The 19,449-nt window shown below is 42.7% G+C and overlaps 1 protein-coding gene across 3 annotated transcripts in view; it reads right to left on the minus strand.

Annotated features, from left to right (window-relative positions):
• Positions 1–8,123: 8,123 nt before the first annotated feature.
• LOC144600787 (uncharacterized) overlaps positions 8,124–19,449 on the minus strand; it is a 134,291-nt gene continuing 122,965 nt past the window's right edge. For all 3 annotated transcript variants that reach the window (XM_078412695.1, XM_078412688.1, XM_078412682.1), the window contains one exon: positions 8,124–8,393. Coding sequence is in view for 1 of the 3 variants with exons in the window: in XM_078412688.1 (XP_078268814.1) it covers positions 8,374–8,393 (20 nt within the window). In the remaining 2 variants the exon portion in view is untranslated. The remainder of the gene's footprint in view (positions 8,394–19,449) is intronic.

Consider the following 19,449-nt stretch of genomic DNA (forward strand, 5'->3'; position numbering starts at 1 on the left):
AGTACCCATGACCAAGTGGCCAATTCTGTCAGAGCCACTGGATGGGAGTCATTTAGGAACGCTACCTTGCTTTTCTTACCTTGCATTGGGATGATAGTGGTCTTCTTAAAGCAGATGGGGACATCAAAATTGAATAGTGAGAGGTTAAAGAAGTTAAATACTCCTAACAGCTGGTCCACACAGATCCTAATGACAAGGTCAGGTACTTTCTGCGATTCCCTCTCAGAGAGGCCGATCGTACGTCGTTAACAGGAACCAATGGTATAGATGCACCTGAGGCTGAGGGGGTCGGGGGTCGACCTTTAGTGTAAAGTGAGCACAGACTGTATTGAGTTTGTTGCGAATGGACATGATGTTGCCAGCAAAACTGCCCAATTTCACCCTGTAGCTCACTATTGCATGCACCTTGCTACAACCTACAGATCTTCAGGTGTTTCATTTGGAACTCATGCATGGTTCGGAGGTCCCTTTCGGCATCCCTGAAGACTTTGTGAAGGTCATAAATAGATTTTTTTGTACTGCTCAGGATAGTTTGACTTGTGTAAGAAAATAACTGCAGATGCTGGTACAAATCGAAAGTATTTATTCACAAAATGCTGGAGTAACTTAGCAGGTCAGGCAGCATCTCAGGAGAGAAGGAATGGGTGACGTTTCCGGTCGAGACCCTTCTTCAGACTGATGTCAGGGGGGCGGGACAAAGGAAGGATATAGGTGGAGACAGGAAGACAGTGGGAGATCTGGGAAGGGGGAGGGAAAGAGAGGGACAGAGGAACTATCTAAAGTTGGAGAAGTCAATGTTCATACTGCTGGGCTGCAAGCTGCTCAGGCGAAATATGAGGTGCTGTTCCTCCAATTTCCGGTGGGACTCCCTATGGCACTGGAAGAGGCCCATGACAGAAAGGTCAGACTGCGAATGGGAGGGGGAGTTGAAGTGCTCAGCCACCGGGAGATCAGATTGGTTAATGCGGACTGAGCGCAGGTGTTGAGCGAAGCGATCGCCGAGACTGCGTTTGGTTTCACCGATGTAAATAAGTTGACATCTGGAGCAGCGGATGCAATAGATGAGGTTGGAGGAGGATAGTTTGACTTGATCACTGCAGATTTGGACCTCACAGCTCATCCAGTTTCCAGTTGGGGAACACGGCAACACTAATGGTATACACATTAGGTTTAATTCAAAGCCTTTCATTCAAAATCTCCTCACAGGCTACTTCTCTAGGATTTTATATAATCATTGAGGCAGCCAAGGCAACTGGTAGTCGAATGATACAATTCTTCAAGAAGTAACATCATTAAAGCAGCAATTATTGTTCACAATTGATATTAAATGTGTTCCTTTTTGTTAAGAAAATGGGACTTTGAAATTGAACAATTTTACAGATATTAATTCAGTTTGCCCCTTCGTTCTTTTCTGAAGTATTTAACATGTTTTAAATATTGATCCTGAAATAGTACCAAATGTATTAATCAATGTAAAGTCAATTAAAGTAAAATAAATTAACATTTTAATGTCTAAATTGTGGAATCTCAGTTTATCCCACTTTACATTTTGTTGATAACCTATTTATTTGTTTCTTTTTGTAGTTATACCAACATAGTTCTGTTTGAACACAGTGTGTATTTCACCAAGTTTCTGGCTGGGAAGAGTTTCTGAGCTCATCGTGGTGAAGAGGCTGAATTAACTGGTAGGGCTCAAATGATCCAACGATCAATTTTGAAGTATCCTTTGGTGGTAGTACTGACTGCTTGTCCATTCACAGACCTTCAGGCATGCAGGTCTTCAGAAAGTTAATCCTACAATCTGAATTTCAGTATTGTAAAATAAAGAAAGGCACAGGTGAAAACACATCTGATTTAGTTTAGTTTACTTTAGTGTAGTTTAGTTTAGAGATACAGTGCGGGAACAGTTCCCTTGGCCCACCAGTGATTCTCGTACATTACTACTATCCTACACACTAGGGACAATTTATAATTTTACCAAATCCATTGAACCTACAAACCTGGACTTCTTTGGAATGTGGGAGGGAGAAAGTACAAACTCCGTACAGACTGCACCCATAGTCAGGATCGAACCCGGGTCCCTAGTGCTGTAGGTCAGCAACTCTACCGCTGCACCACCGTGGATAAATAAATTGATATTTATACCAATAACAAATCAAATGTTTTTTTTTGCAGTGATAAAGAAGAAGATAAAGAATGAAATTATCATCAGTTCCAGTACAGGATTATTAAATCCCTGATCCCAATTTTATCAATTAAAATGTCTTTGTTTTATATTCCACCATTTAGAGTAAACTGTTAGATACTAAACTGCATTGACATATGCAAAAAAAGACACAAAGTGCTGGAGTAACTCAGTGACTCAGTAACTCAGTGAGCCAGGCAGTGCTTTGTGCTTTTTATTTGTAAACCAGCACCTGCAGTTTATTATGTCTACATCTACACAGGCAAATTTAGTATGATTCAGCCCTTGCAATTCAGCCCTTGGTTCATCTATTTTATCCAATGCGTGTTGACCTAAGGGGAATTTGAGTGTCCTGCAAATGTACATTGATTCAGCAAACATTGAAGAATCTTCTGTTTAGAATGCAGAAGAAACCAAAACTTTCTAGTTCATGTAAAATGTAAAGTTAACGTAAATTTTTATGTTTATGTTTATATTTCTAACTTCTTGGAAATTTTACAATGATAACTTATACTTTTATCATGAGGTCACAAAGAACCAATTCCCCATTGCCATTTGATAAAGCAAGAATTTTCAGTACTTGTTTACATCTGATTAAAAAATAAATGAGCTTGTGGTTTCTGAGAATCTAATGTAATCTATCAGATCCATCTCATCTGCTGTGCAAAACTTCCTAATAGATAAATTCAAGCACATTTTGCCACACTTTATCTAACGAGTAGAAATCTGAATGCATCAGATATGAACCTGCCAACACTCTGGACAGGAGAACCATGGCTGTTCCACTTTGCAAGACTACTACCTGAATTGTAACTTCCCCTGATGTTTCAGGCAGCAATTGAGATAAACATCATATTTTGTGCAAGAGGTATACATTTTAAAATCAAAATCCTTGTACATTGTTTGGAAATTGGACTGCTAATCAACTCCTCCGCTTTCTAGCAGAGAATTAGCGAAACATTCAGCTTTTCCTGCAGAATTAACAATAAAAGCCCTTAACAAACTAGGTGTTAAAGATTAAATTGTAGGTTTTGTCGATTTATTTAGCTGCTGATTGGTTGATTATTTTTTATATTCTTTTATTTCTCTTTCTTACAGTGAGAAAGGAGAATATGAGTATTTCTGTTTTGTAGTTTTGGAAGCATTAAGGGAGAAAGAAGGGAATGAATTGAGAGAGTTTAATTTACACAAGGAGGGGCATTGGTCACATACTCCATTAACCCCACAGCCTGTGTAAACTATTAAGCACAATGGCCAAAGGTTTTTGTCCACTTCAGTAGAGATGAACTGTTAGGGCAGTACCTCATTCAACATTCTGACAACAAAGATATCTTACCTTTACCATAGCCTTGAAATTTTAGTTCACAGATTCATTTCCAAGGGGACCTCTTACTCCAATTATATGAAAGTGTATGATTGGTTAACTGGCCTCTATAGACAATAGGCAATAGACAATAGGTGCAGGAGGAGGACATTCGGCCCTTCGAACCAGCACCACCATTCAATGTGATCATGGCTGATCATTCTCAATCAGTACCCCGTTCCTGCCTTGTCCCCATACCCCTGACTCCGCTATCCTTAAGAGCTCTATCTAGCTCTCTCTTGAATGCATTCAGAGAATTGGCCCCCACTGCCTTCTGAGGCAGAGAATTCCACAGATTTACAACTCTCTGACAGAAAAAGTTTTTCCTCATCTCCGTTCTAAATGGCCTACCTCTTATTCTTAAACTGTGGCCTCTGGTTCTGGACTCCCCCAACATTGGGAACATGTTTCCTGCCTCTAACGTGTCCAACCCCTTAATAATCTTATATGTTTCGGTAAGATCCCCTCTCATCCTTCTAAATTCCAGTGTATACAAGCCCAGTCGCTCCAATCTTTCAACATAATTTGCCCTTAGTGTGTCAGGGGCAGATTCAAAAGTGGGATAACTTAAAACTTGTGTAAATGGGTCAGCATGTACACAGTGGGCTGAAGTCCATGTTTCCAACCTGCATCTTTTAATCAATCAGTTGCCATTTAGCACTTTTTTTAAAGTTAGCTTTTAAAGAATGGTTGTTGTAAATTGCATCTCTAATATCTCTCCTCATGGAATATGAGCACTGATGCTGAGCAGAGCTTAGCAAGGGGTTCTCCACAAGCTTTGCACTGGCAAATGAGTAATACACAAATGGTTGAAAATCATCATTTAATAACATTCATTTTTTGAGCCATTGATGTGATTATTAAGTCTTTTTGAGGAGCTATAACATGATAGTCTCATTAATGCCAGTAATCTTGTTTTATTCCAAGGCTGTGTTAGTAATATATTATGTGGAGTTATCATGTCTTGTCAGGATGTTTCTATTTCCTGCTTTGGGAAGCAAACAAATAAACATTGATCCCATGCCACGGCACCTTGATTTCTTCTTCACTAAACAAGAAGGTTTTGTTTCTATGTTGTGTCATCAAACGTTTAGAGATTCCTTTACCTTTCTAACAAGTTTGGGCTATTCTTGGAAATATGCCAGCCCATTAAATTTGTCCTCTGCAATATATATATTTTTGCTGCCAGTAAGCTTTATCTTGTTAAATTGTAAATCCTTCATCAACCCATGACAAGGAATACATACCCATGATTTAGGGCGGCACGGTGGCACAGCGGTAGAGTTAACATAGAAACATAGAAAATAGGTGCAGGAGTAGGCCATTCGGCCCTTCGAGCCTGCACCGCCATTCAATATGATCATGGCTGATCATCCAGCTCAGTAGCCTGTACCTGCCTTCTCTCCATACCCCCTTATCCCTTTAGCAAAAAGGGCCACATCTAACTCCCTCTTAAATATAGCCATCGAACTGGCCTCAACTACCTTCTGTGGCAGAGAATTCCACAGACTCACCACTCTCTGTGTGAAGAAATGTTTTCTCATCTCGGTCCTAAAATACTTCCCCCTTATCCTTAAGCTGTGACCCCTGGTTCTGGACTTCCCCAACATCGGGAACAATCTTCCCGCATCTAGCCTCTCCAACCCCTTAAGAATTTTATATGTTTCTATAAGATCCCCCCTCAGTCTTCTAAATTCCAGCGAGTACAAGCCCAGTCTATCCAGTCTTTCCTCACATGCAAGTCCCGCCATCCCAGGGATTAATCTGGTGAACCTTCTCTGTACTCCCTCTAAGGCAAGAACGTCTTTCCTCAGGATAGGAGACCAAAACTGCACACAATACTCCAGGTGCGGTCTCACCAAGGCCCTGTACAACTGCAGCAGAACCACCCTGCTCCTAAACTCAAATCCTCTCGCTATGAATGCCAACATACCATTCGCTTTCTTCACTGCCTGCTGCACCTGCATGCTTGCTTTCAATGACTGGTGCACCATGACCCCCAGGTCACGTTGCATCTCCCCTTCTCCCAATCGGTCACCATTCAGGTAATACTCTTCTTTCCTGTTCTTGCCGCCAAAGTGAATAACCTCACATTTATCCACATTATATTGCATCTGCCATGCATTTGCCCACTCGCCTAATCTATCCAAGTCACTCTGCAGCCTCCTAGCATCCTCCTCGCAGCTAACACTGCCACCCAGCTTCGTGTCATCCGCAAACTTAGAGATGTTGCATTCAATTCCCTCGTCCAAATCATTAATATACACTGTAAATAACTGGGGTCCCAGCACTGAGCCTTGCGGTACCCCACTAGTCACTGCCTGCCATTCCGAAAAGGACCCGTTTATTCCTACTCTTTGCTTCCTGTCCGCCAACCAATTTTCTATCCACCTCAAAACTGAACCCTCAATACCGTGTGCTTTAAGTTTGTACACCAATCTCCTATGTGGGACCTTGTCGAAGGCCTTCTGAAAGTCCAGATATAACACATCGACTGGTTCTCCCTTATTCACTCTACTAGTTACATCCTCGAAAAATTCTATAAGATTCGTCAGACATGATTTGCCTTTGGTAAATCCATGCTGACTTTGTCCGATGATTTCACTACTTTCCAAATGTGATGCTATCACATCTTTAATAACTGACTCTAGCATTTTCCCCACTACCGATGTTAGGCTAACTGGTCTATAATTCCTCGTTTTCTCTCTCCCTCCCTTTTTTAAAAGTGGGGTTACATTAGCTACCCTCCAGTACTCAGGAACTACTCCAGAATCTAAAGAGTTTTGAAAAATTATCACTAATGCATCCACTATTTCTGAGGCTACTTCCTTAAGCACTCTGGGATGCAGCCTATCTGGCCTTGGGGATTTATCTGCCTTTAATCCATTTAATTTACCTAACTTACAGTTGCTGCCTTACAGCGAATGCAGCGCCGGAGACTCAGGTTCGATCCTGACTACGGGCACCGTCTGTATGGAGTTTGTACGTTCTCCCCGTGACCTGCGTGGGTTTTCTCCTAGATCTTAGGTTTCCTCCCACACTCCAAAGACGTACAAGTTTGTAGGTTAATTGGCTGGGCAAATGTAAAAATTGTCCCTAGTGTGTGTGGGATAGTGTTAATGTGTGGGGATCGCTGGGCGGCGCGGACCCGGTGGGCCGAAGGGCCTGTTTCCGCGCTGTATCTCTAAATCTAAATCTAAATTTACAAATTATAGCAACCTAGTTGAGCGGAGGCTGGGCAAGCTTGTATTCCCATTTACCCGCCCAGGGCCAAATCAAATGGCCAAGTCAAATGGAGCAGCCAAATCAAATGGAGAGGACACTTCATCCTCGCTGGGCACAGTGAGATGTAACCACAGATGAAACATCCCCCCTCTCCAAGCAGGACAGCGCCAAGCCGCGCCATCATCTCCCGCAGATGGACGGTTGCCAGTACAGTTGAGCAAATATGTTTGCACTGAAAGGAAAGGATGATAGAAGTCAAGTCTGGTTCTATGGATATATAACCATATAACCATATAACAACTACAGCACGGAAACAGGCCCGTTCGGCCCTACCATTCCACGCCGACCACTCTCCCTGACCTAGTCTCATCTACCTGCACTCAGACCATAACCCTCTAATCCCCTCTTATCCATATACCTATCCAATTTACTCTTAAATAATAAAATTGAGCCAGCCTCCACCACTTCCACCGGAAGCCCATTCCATACAGCCACCACCCTCTGAGTAAACAAGTTACCCCTCATGTTACCCCTAAACTTTTGTCCCTCAATTCTGAAGCTATGTCCCCTTGTTGGAATCTTCCCCACATATCAGTTGGCGGACCTATTAATTTCACCATTACAAAAATAAAGTTTTTAAAAAATAAAGTAAAATAAACATATACAAGCATTAATTACTAAAAGAAGTCACTAACATATTTATTGCAAATTTATTTTTGACACAAATGTTTACAAATGTTCCAAATAGAAAAGGATAAAGAATTATGTATAAATTATAAAAAAAAGTAAATGTGCACTCTGTGATAAGCACAATATAAACGGCACATACAGCATAAGCAAAAAACATCAACTTTTTTTTAAATTTCAAGTTTTTGTGGAGACAAGGATTCCACAAGCAAGCATGAATGTTTGAACCAATGCTCTACCCTAGATTCCATGACAATTATACAAATAATAGGATAGAGAACGACAGTATATAAAAAATGTAAAAATTATCCAAACTCTGGCCCTATTGATCAATGCTTTGCCAATCTTGAAGTCTTCCTTACCAAAAATCTCAACAAAGTTGTGATTTATTAATGGTTTTAATTTTCTGATGAGAGTTAAAAATGATTCTGACCTTAAACAATTCTGTTTCTTGTGAAAATAAGCCTATGTTATTCTAGACCAACTTCAGTGAATGCAAAGTCTAAGATACCAATGTGTAGGAAGGAACTGCGGATGCTGGTTTAAACTGAAGATAGACACAAAAAGTTGGAGCAACTCAGCGAGACAGGCGACATCTCTGGAGAGAGGGAATAGGTGACGTTTCGGGTCGAGACCCTTTTTCAGGCTCTGACTGAGTCTGAAGAAGGGTCTCGACCCGAAACGTCACCCATTCCTTCCATCCAGAGATGCCTCCTGACCTGCTGAGATACGCCAGCATTTTGTGTCGATCTAAGATACCAATCTTCAGTTACCAAAAATGATACAACTAATCCAAGCTTTTCAGACGGTCACAGGAATTGGATTCAAGTGTGAGTGAATAGTTTTCCTGTTGATCCAACGGACAAGATTCGACTTCACGTGACGTTATGAGACTTATGGTCATCTTCAGGTTTCAATCAAACAAATGACTTCCTGTATTGGGAGAAGAGAGAAAAAAAAATCAATGACAATAATTTGGTGAGTGTAAAGGATATTCGAGCTGTTCCCTCTGGGGCTTTAAAGAGCTTTAGATAAGGCTTGCAACTGCTATCTTCATCGCTACCGAGGTGTGTTATCTGCTAATCAATCCCTCCTAATTATGTATCTACCTATTGCTTGCTAACACCTGTCCCACCCCTTTCCCCAAGATGTTTTTACTATAAATTTCCCCTCTATTCTTTTAGTCCAAATGCAGAGCCTTGTCCCAAAATGTTAACTGCCCATTCCCCTCCCCAGATGCTGTCTGACTCGCTGAGTTCCTCAACGGCTCTACTTTTTTTTTTCATTGGCTTCATTGTTCCCCTTTACTGTCATTAAATGGCAAAAGAACTAAAGGAGAGTTGAGGAACAGGTGAGCACCAGGATGCAGGGGAACAAGGAGATGGACAATGGAACTGACGGGATTGTTCTGCTGACAACCATAGAAACATAGAAACATAGAAAATAGGTGCAGGAGTAGGCCATTCGGCCCTTCGAGCCTGAACCGCCATTCAATATGATCATGGCTGATCATCCAACTCAGTATCCCGTACCTGCCTTCTCTCCATACCCCCTGATCCCTTTAGCCACAAGGGCGACATCTAACTCCCTCTTAAATATACCCAATGAACTGGCCTCAACTACCTCCTGTCGCAGAGAATTTCACAGATTCACCACTCTCTGTGTGAAAAAAAACTTTCTCATCTCGGTCCTAAAAGACTTCCCCCTTATCCTTAAACTGTGACCCCTTGTTCTGGACTTCCCCAACATCAGGAACAATCTTCCTGCATCTAGCCTGTCCAACCCCTTAAGAATTTTGTAAGTTTTAATAGATCCCATAGATCCCATAAATCCCATTCAGGGTAATAAGTACGAATAGTAACTATGCGAGGCTTCTGCATTGAGTAGGATTTTCAGGGAGGGTCAATAATACAGTAAGATGGACACAAACTGCTGGAGTAACTCAGCAGGACAGGCAGCGTCTCTGGATGGAAGGAATGGGCCCCATTCCTTCTATCCAGAGATGCTGCCTGTCCCACTGAGTTACTCCAGCATGTTGTGTCTATCATCAGTGTAAACCATCATCTGCCATTCCTTCCTATTCAATAATTCAGTAACTCTCATTTGCTTCACTTGTTTGTCAGAACAGTGCAAATTGCCGATCACATGTTTTTTCAAACAAATCTTGATAAACTAAAATCTAAAAAAAATGTTTAAAGTTCTGAAGTAACACAATAAGAACAGGTATTCTCCCCCTGAAAATTCTACCTAATGCAGAAGGCTCACACAGTTACAATTCATACATCACCATGTAGAACGAGGGTATTCAGCCCATGGGGTCCATGGTAGTCAGCAAAACAATTAAGTCAGTTCCATTGTCCATTTCCTTGTTACCCTGCACCCTGGTGCTTATTCTGTCTCAGCTGTTCCTCAACTCTCCTTTAGCTCCTTTGCCATTTAACTGACATAAAGGGCAAAAATGAAACTGCTAGCATACCTTTGGGACATGGGAGAAAACAGAAGGACTTGGAGAAAACCAATTTGATCCCTTTGCAAGAGACATTCTGTTTTAAGTTGTGGATATTCAGATTCAGTAAGAATTGCATTGTTCTATCTGGGACGTATGACAAGAAATAGACAATAGACAATAGGTGCAGGAGGAGGCCATTCGGCCCTTCGAGCCAGCACCGCCATTCAATGTGATCATGGCTGATCATTCTCAATCTGTACCCCGTTCCTGCCTTCTCCCCATACCCCTTGACTCCGCTATCTTTAAGAGCTCTATCTAGCTCTCTCTTGAATGCATTCAGAGAATTGGCCTCCACTGCCTTCTGAGGCAGAGAATTCCACAGATTCACAACTCTCTGACTGAAAAAGTTTTTCCTCATCTCAGTTCCAAATTCTAAGTTCAAAATCATTCTTGAAAGAGGAAACAAGAAATAATTTGTTGGTTAGTTTTTGGATAATGCTGTGCATAAATAGCATGGACCTGATTTTAATGATCTGCACTTGTGGAAGCCAAATTTTAGGGGATCTGTGCTACGGGTAAACCATTCCCCATTTCCTTGCCTTGAGGGGAGTCATACTGCTGCTACATCAGGTGGACCTTAGAAGGTCATCTTCACCAGGTAACAGCGATGCAGCAACCACAGCAACAACAAAGTAGATTCAGGGAAAGTGTCTTCCTCACTGAAATCAGGCAACTGAACCACTCCATCACCTATTTGAGAGTGGTCGGTCCTGACCTCCCTTCCACTCCAATGGCAACCTTTGAACAATCTTTAATCTTCACTGGACTTTATCTTGCAGGAAACGTTATACCCTTTTTCCTGCATCTGTACACTGTGGACCCCTTGATTGTAATCGTGTACAGTTTTTTCGGTGACTCGATAGCATGCAACAAAAAGCTTTTCACTGTACTTCAGTACACTTGATACTAATAAACCAAACTAAACCAATCCAAAGCGACCATTGATGGAAGAAGCCAGGTGTACAGTCGAGTAGGAAAATAACTGCAGATACTGGTACAAATCGAAGGTATTACAAAATGCTGAAGTAACTCAGTGGATCAGGCAGCATCTCAGGAGAGAATAAATGGGCGACGTTTCGGATCGAGACCCATTAGGGTCTCGACCCGAAACGTCACCCATTCCATCTCTCCTGAGATGCTGCCTGGCCCGCTGAGTTACTCCAGCATTTTGTGATACCCTAGGTATACAGTCGAACTCTTAGGGTCTCGACCCAAAACAATTCCTTCTCTCCTGAGATGCTACCTGGCCCGCTGAGTTACTCCAGCATTTTGTGATACCCTAGGTATACAGTCGAATTCTTAGGGTCTCGACCCGAAACGATTCCTTCTCTCCTGAGATGCTACCTGACCCGCTGAGTTACTCCAGCATTTTGTGATACCCTAGGTATACAGTCGAATTCTTAGGGTCTCGACCCGAAATGATTCCTTCTCTCCTGAGATGCTGCCTGACCCGTTGAGTTACTCCAGCATTTTGCGTTGCTCGAGGTATACAGTCGAACTCTTAGGGTCTCGATCCGAAACGCCATCCATTCCTTCTCTCCTGAGATGCTGCCTGGCCCGCTGAGTTACTCCAGCATTTTGTGATATCCTCGGTATACAGTCAAACTCTTTTGTAAAAATCAGTTTGGATTAAAGGCAGAACTAAATGCAGATTAAAGGAACTGGCAGGATGGAAATTTGTCACAGGAGGAATGGCAGCAGTTGTACCCTGCTTTCAAAATCCAACTTCATTGACATCAGTGAACATGAAGTGGCGTATGCAACAAACTGTTGGTATTGAGTTTCCACTGCATGATTTATTTCTTGCTCTAATGTTAAGGTCATGCTCTCTTGGAAGTACAAAACATTGGTATCTAGCTGGGCGCAGTAAATTCACAAAGTGATCGCATTGCTGCAAAGATCAGTCAAATGACCTTAAACCAACAGGAAGGTCAATGGGGCAACACCAATAAAAATCAAACCCCACACTTGTGTGATATTCACACATTCCCATATCCTGGATGTTGTTATATCTGACCAGCTGTTCCTGCCATTCATCCCTAGAGTCATAGATTCATAGAGTGATACAGTGTGGAAACAGGTCCTTTGGCCCAACTCGCCCACACCAGCAAACAATGTCCCAGCTACATTAGTCCCACTTGCTTGTTCATGGTCCATATCCCTCCAAACATGTCCTATCCATGTACCTGTCTAACTGTTTCTTAAACGATGGGATCGTCCCAGCCTCAACTACCTCCTCTGGCTGTTTGTTCCATACACCCACCACCCTTTGTGTGAAAATGTTACCTCTCGGATTCCTATTGAATCTTTTCCCCTTCACCTTCAACCTATGTCCTCTGGTCCTCGATTCCCCCACTCTGGGCAAAAGACTCTGTGCATCTACGTGATCTATTCCTCTCATGATTTTGTACACCTCTATCAGATCTCCCCTCATCCTCCTGCACTCCATGGAATAGAGAGCCAGCCTACTCAACCTCTCCCTATAGCTCACACCCTTTAGTCCTGGCAACATCCTTGTAAATCTTTTCTGAACCCTTTCAAGCTTGACAATATCTTTCCTATAACGGTGCCCAGAACTGAACACAATACTCTAAATGCGGTCTCACCAACGTCTTATACAACAGCAACATATCCTCCAAAGTTCTATACTCAATACTCTGACTGATGAAGGCCAAAGTGCCAAAAGCCTTTTTGACCACCTTATCTACCTGTGACTCATCCCTCTGCTCTACAAAACTACCCAGAGGCCTACCAATTATGGTGTAGGTCCTGCCCCTGTTCGAAGTCCCAAAATGCAACACCTCACACTTTTCTGTATTAAATTCCACCAACCATTCCTCAGCCCACCTGGCCAATCGATCCAGATCCAGCTGCAATCGTTCACAACCATCTTCACTATCTGCAAAACCACCCACTTTTATATCATCAGCAAACTTGCTAATCTTGCCCTGTATGTTCCCATCCAAATCTCTCTATTAAAATCATGTATTTTTCAAATTAATTATTTTATGAAAGGCATTTTGCAGTGAATATTAGTAAATATTATGAGCTTTACACAGCGCCTGATCAATGAGAATACTTTCCTTTAAAAAAACTGTTGCTTCTTAAAAAGAAAAAACATCTGTGGTTGGCTATGTAAAATTTAAAAAAGTAGTCACTTTGAAACTAAAACAAGGGATACATTTTTGCATGTAAAATAAGGGCACGCAAAAACAAATGTATCCAAAGAAACGATGCACTGTGATATCTATGCCTGAAGACCTTCAAAAGTAAACATAACATTATTCTCACATAAATATCCTGTGACGAAATACAGTTTTCTGAAAATTAAGATGGAGAATAAAATCATAAGACAGATCAGCAGCATTTTGCAGACTTTAATTGATTTGGGACAAATATCCTGGCATAAGTAAATTCAGGTGCTTAAGATGAATGTGTAAAATTAGCACAGCGACAAACATTAATTCAAAGGTGAAGATGTTTCATTGAATGAAGAAGATATAAAAAAGGGAAAGAATGGACCTTGGAGGACATATGCTGATGGTTTGTAGGCATGTGCCAAGGTGAATGATCTGTTGTATTAGCTTTTATAAGCATAAAATGCTGGAGTAACTCAGCGGGACAGGCAGCATCTCTGGAGAGAAGGAATGGGTGACGTTTCGGGTCGAGACCCTTCTTCAGACTGACTTCAGGGGGGAGGGAGATAGATAAGGAAGTGTGAAGGTGTTGGGAGAGTGTGCAGAGAAGTGGCAGATGGAATATAGTGAAGCAAAGTGTGGAGTCATGCGTTTTGGTCATAGGAATAAAGGGATAGACTATTTTCTTAAAGGGGAGAAAATTCAGAAATCAGAGGTGCAAAGGGACATGGGAGTGCAAGTTTTCCAAAAGTTACTTTGCAAGCCGAATAGGTAGTAAGGAAGGCAAGTGCAGTGCTACCATTTATTTTGAGAGGGCTAGAATACAAAAATAGGGATGTAATGCTGAGGCTCTATAAGGCGCTGGTCAGGCTGCATTTGGAGTATTGTGAGCAGTTTTGGGCTCCATATCTGAGGAAGAATGTGCTGGCATTGGAGAGGGTCCACGGGACTTTTGCAAGAATGATCCCAGGAATTATTGTGTTAACATATGATGAACGTTTGAAGTCATTTGGCCTGAACTCGTTGGAGTTTAGAAGGATGAAGGGGGACCTCATTGAAACTTATCGAATATTGAAAGGCCTGGATAGAGTGAATGTGGAAAGGATGTTTCCATTCATGGGAGAGTCTAAGATCAGACGCCATACCTCAGAATAAAAAGATGTACCTTTAGAAAGGAAACGAGGAAGAAACTCTTCAGTCAGATGGTGGTGTATCTGTGGAATTAATTGCCACAGACGGTTGTGGGGGCCAAGCCAATGGATATTTTTAAGGTGCAAATCTCCGATTCTTGATTAGTACGGGCGTCAGAGGTTGTGGGGAGAAGGCAGGAGAATGGGGTTGAGAGGGAAAGATAGATCAGCCATGATTGAATGGCGGAGTAGACTTGATGGGCCGAATGGCCTAATTCAGCCCCTGGAACTTCTGAATTCATCAACTTCTAATTGTGCTTTTCATGAGCTAAAGGCATCCCAAATGCGGTTTTAATACATTTAATGGTTCGGTAAGAATTGTCGCAAATTAAGGCATTAGCTAATCCAGAAATCTGCTGTTATTTTGAGCATATGGAATATGCTTTAACTTCATTACAAACAAAATTTCTACAAAGTTTAGCTGTTGAAAAATGTTGGGTATGATTGAGTATTTCCACGATAGTATAAGGCTGAACTTCAGGGGGGGAAAGAGGGATGCTGGGAAAGCCACTTTATAAAACAAAGCTCCAGTAGACTCCCACAATGTGAGAAAGACTCTTGTACTGGTATGAAGTTCTTCTGGAGCTTTTCTGTTATTGCAGACTTGTGGATTTTCGCCTGATCACAAGATCAGACAAAAGCACTAAATTAGCTAGTGTTAAGTGAAACTGAAGATAAAATAAACGTGCTTTCAATTCAGAGACATAGATATGAGTTAGTGGCTCCTATCAAACATAACTGAGGCTAATGCCCTGCTGATTAACTTCATTATAGAGAAAAGAATGTCTGTGTACGAAGGAATTTGAAGTGCTTAAGGAAGAGTGTAGACATAGATCATCGAGTTCTCCATGGAATCATTCAGTTCCAGTCCTGCTGGGGTCAGGGACTGTCATCTCTGGAATAGAATTTGTGAGTGTTGAGTGACGCAGTGAGCAATGTCTGTCTGACAATCCTGGCGATCTCACCCTGCTACTGGAGTTTCAGTTGGAAGAACTTTAGAAAATGACTGCAAATAATTCAAAAGGTTTTTTCGATGTAATGCTTCCATATAAACTAATGAAGAAGCAGGCTAAATAGAATTGTGTCAACTCCGACTGCCTTCAGTAAGCTACACGCTTGTATCATACCTTGTTGTATTTTTTTTCATTAGAAGTTAATGCTAGATGCATTAAAACTGGGCAGTGTAGTGGTGCTGCTGGTGTAGCTGCAGTCTCACAATGCCAGAGACCTGGGTTCGATCTTGACCAGGTGCTGCCTGTGTGGAGTTTGCATGTTATCTCTGTGACAACGTTGTTTTCTTTTGAGTGCACATCCCAAGGACGTGTGGGTTTGTGGATTAATTGGCCTCAATAAATTGCCTCCATGGCGTAGACAATAGACAATAGACAATAGGTGCAGGAGGAGGCCATTCGGCCCTTCGAGCCAGCACCGCCATTCAATGTGATCATGGCTGATCATTCTCAATCAGTACCCCGTTCCTGCCTTCTCCCCATACCCCCTGACTCCGCTATCCTTAAGAGCTCTATCTAGCTCTCTCTTGAATGCATTCAGAGAATTGGCCTCCGCTGCCTTCTGAAGCAGAGAATTCCACAGATTCACAACTCTCTGACTGAAAATGTTTTTCCTCATCTCCTTTCTAAATGGCCTACCCCTTATTCTTAAACTGTGGCCCCTGGTTATGGACTCCCCCAACATTGGGAACATGTTTCCTGCCTCTAACGTGTCCAACCCCTTAATAATCTTATACGTTTCGATAAGATCTCCTCTCATCCTTCTAAATTCCAGTGTATACAAGCCTAGTCGCTCCAGTCTTTCAACATATGATAGTCCCGCCATTCCGGGAATTAACCTAGTAAACCTACGCTGCACGCCCTCAATAGCAAGAATATCCTTCCTCAAATCTGGAGACCAAAACTGCACACAGTACTCCAGGTGTGGTCTCACTAGGGCCCTGTACAACTGTAGAAGGACCTCTTTGCTCCTATATTCAACTCCTCCTGTTATGAAGGCCAACATTCCATTGGATTTCTTCACTGCCTGCTGTACCTGCATGCTTCCTTTCAGTGACTGATGCACTAGGACACCCAGATCTCGTTGTACGTCCCCTGTTCCTAACTTGACACCATTCAGATAATACTCTGCCTTCCTATTCTTACCACCAAAGTGGATAACCTCACACTTATCCACATTAAACTGCATCTGCCATGCATCCGCCCACTCACACAACCTGTCCAAGTCACCCTGCAACCTCATAGCATCTTCCTCACAGTTCACACTACCACCCAGCTTTGTATCATCTGCAAATTTGCTAATGGTACTTTTAATCCCTTCATCCAAGTCATTAATGTAGAAATTAATGCTAGGAGCATTAAAACTGGGCAGTGTAGTAGTGCTGCTGGTGTAGCTGCAGTCTCACAATGCCAGAGACCTGGGTTCGACCCTGACCAGGTGCTGCATGTGTGGAGTTTGCATGTTCTCCCTGTGACAACGTTGTTTTCTTCTGAGTGCTCATGAGAATCCGAATCAGAATAGCCTTTATTGTCATCCAAAAAAAACAAGGCTTTCGTACGAAATTTCGTCACCCACAGTCCAACAATAAGAGCAATAAAAATAAGCAATTACACACACAATCACAAACCAACACAAAACAAAAAAAAGAAACAAAAAAAAAAGAAACATCCATCACAGTGAGTCTCCTCCAGTCACCTCCTCACTGTGATGGGAGGCCAGGCCTCCCGGGGTCAGGCTGTGGAACTTGCCACATCCCAAGGATGTGTGGGTTTGTGGGTCAATTGGCCTCAATAAATGGCCTCCATGGTGTAGGGAATAGATGAGAAAGTGGGAATAACATAGAACTTGTGTGAACGGGTGATGGGTGGTCAGAATGGACAAGGTGTGCCGAAAGGCTGTATCTTTAAATGAAACTAAACTAAACCAAAGCAAGTATGGGTGAAGTTCCTAGTTCCCCAATTCAGTGGGGAAGTGATGCAATTCAAAAATAAGCAGATTAAAACCTCGAGAACACGGAATAATGCTATAAGAACATATTTACCTTCTTCCATCAAAATTACTCTCTGATTCAAAAGTTCAAAAAGTTCTGTGCAATTAGTTTCACAATCCTGTTTTTGGAAGCCAGACAAAAAAACAAACATTTAAGACTGACTTTAAATCTAAATTTCAGGCACTCAGGATTAGACTGAAAGCAAGGGCGGAACAGTGGTGCAGCGGTAGAGTTGCTGCCTTACAGCACCAGAGAGCCGGGTTCAATACTGACTACGGGTGCTGTCTGTACGGAGTTTGTACGTTCTCCCCGTGACCATGTGGGTTTTCTCCGGGAGCTCCCGGTTTCATCCCACACTCCAAAGACGTACAGGTTTGTAGACTAGACACAAAATGCTGGAGTAACTCAACAGGCCAGGCAGCATCTCTGGAGAGAAGGAATGGGTAACCTTTCGGGTCGAGACCCTTGTTCAGTTCTTTCTTACACAGGTTTGTAGGCTAATGGGCTTGGTAAATTTGTAAATTGTCCCTAGTGTGTGTAGGGTAGTGTTAGTGTGCGGGGATGGCTGGTCGGTGCGGACTTGGTGGGCAGAAGGGCCTGTTTCCGTGCTGTATCGCAGAACTAATCTTAACTAAAACCTAAAGCTAAAGAATGAGAGGGGATCTTATCGAAACGTATAAGATTATTAAGGGGTTGGACACGTTAGAGGCAGGAAACATGTTCCCAATGTTGGGGGAGTCCAGAACCAGGGGCCACAGTTTAAGAATAAGGGGTAGGCCATTTAGAACGGAGATGAGGAAAAACCTTTTCAGTCAGAGAGTTGTGAATCTGTGGAATTCTCTGCCTCAGAAGGCAGTGGAGGCCAATTCTCTGAATGCATTCAAGAGAGAGCTAGATAGAGCTCTTAAGGATAGCGGAGTCAGGGGGTATGGGGAGAAGGCAGGAACGGGGTACTGATTGTGAATGATCAGCCATGATCACATTGAATGGCGGTGCTGGCTCGAAGGGCCGAATGGCCTACTTCTGCACCTATTGTCTGTTGTCTATTATCTAAACTGAGTTGCATTACATTGCATAAAGTGACGCAATTTCATAAATGCACCAGGTTCTCCATCTGCAAACAGGGTTTCAGGCAATCAATTATTGTGCTGTGATATCACAAAGATTTTTTTAAATACTCATGACTGCACTTCAGTTCGAATCCAGCTGGAACGACGTACAACAATGATATATTCTGAGTTACAGACCAATGCCACTCCAAATAATTCTGCGTTGCAAAAACACACCATTTCATCTTAGTACTCTCCATGTTATGCCTCTGCAAGTATTATTTATCACCGAGAGACTTCTTCACCCAATAATGAATATCACATGCTATATTTTGGAATGGACTGGAATACTTTATTGTCACATGTGACAAGGCACAGTGAAATTCATTGCTTGCCTACCCAAGATATGCAAATAGCGACCACCTATGGAGCTGACAAAGTTACAAAGTACGGCGCCTCCACCTTTGTTCTCCCCCCTTCCCTCACGGCAGTTGAACAGTTGCGATGGCCTGGACTCAAACCTGGGTCATCTGCTTGGAAGGCAGCTATGCTCACCACTATAACACCATCGCAGCGCTCTGAGCAAAAAAGGAGGCAGAGGTTCACTTGCACCTCCTCCAACCTCATCTATTGTATCCGCTGTTCCAGATGTCAACCTCTCTATATCGGCGAGACCAAACGCAGGCTCGACGATCGTTTCGCTCAACACCTTCGCTCGGTCTGCCTTAACCAACCCTGATCTCCCGGTGGCTCAGCACTTCAACTCCCCCTCCCACTCCCAGTCCGGCCTTTCTGTCATGGGCCTCCTCCATTGTCATAGTGAGGCCCACCGCAAATTGGAGGAACAACACCTCATATTTCGCTTGGGCAGCTTGCAGCCCAGCGGTATGAACATTGATTTCTCTAACTTTAGATAGTTCCTCTGTCCCTCTTTTTCCCCTCCCCCTTCCCAGTTCTTGCACTAGTCTTCCTGTCCCCAACTGAATCCATTCTTTGTCCCGCCCCCTCCCCTGACATCAGTCTGAGGAAGGCTCTCGACCCGAAACGTCACCCATTCCTTCTCTCCTGAGATGCTGCCTGACCCGCTGAGTTACTCCAGCATT

This window comes from Rhinoraja longicauda, chromosome 1 (assembly GCF_053455715.1).
Source record: "Rhinoraja longicauda isolate Sanriku21f chromosome 1, sRhiLon1.1, whole genome shotgun sequence".
NCBI lineage: Eukaryota > Metazoa > Chordata > Chondrichthyes > Rajiformes > Arhynchobatidae > Rhinoraja > Rhinoraja longicauda.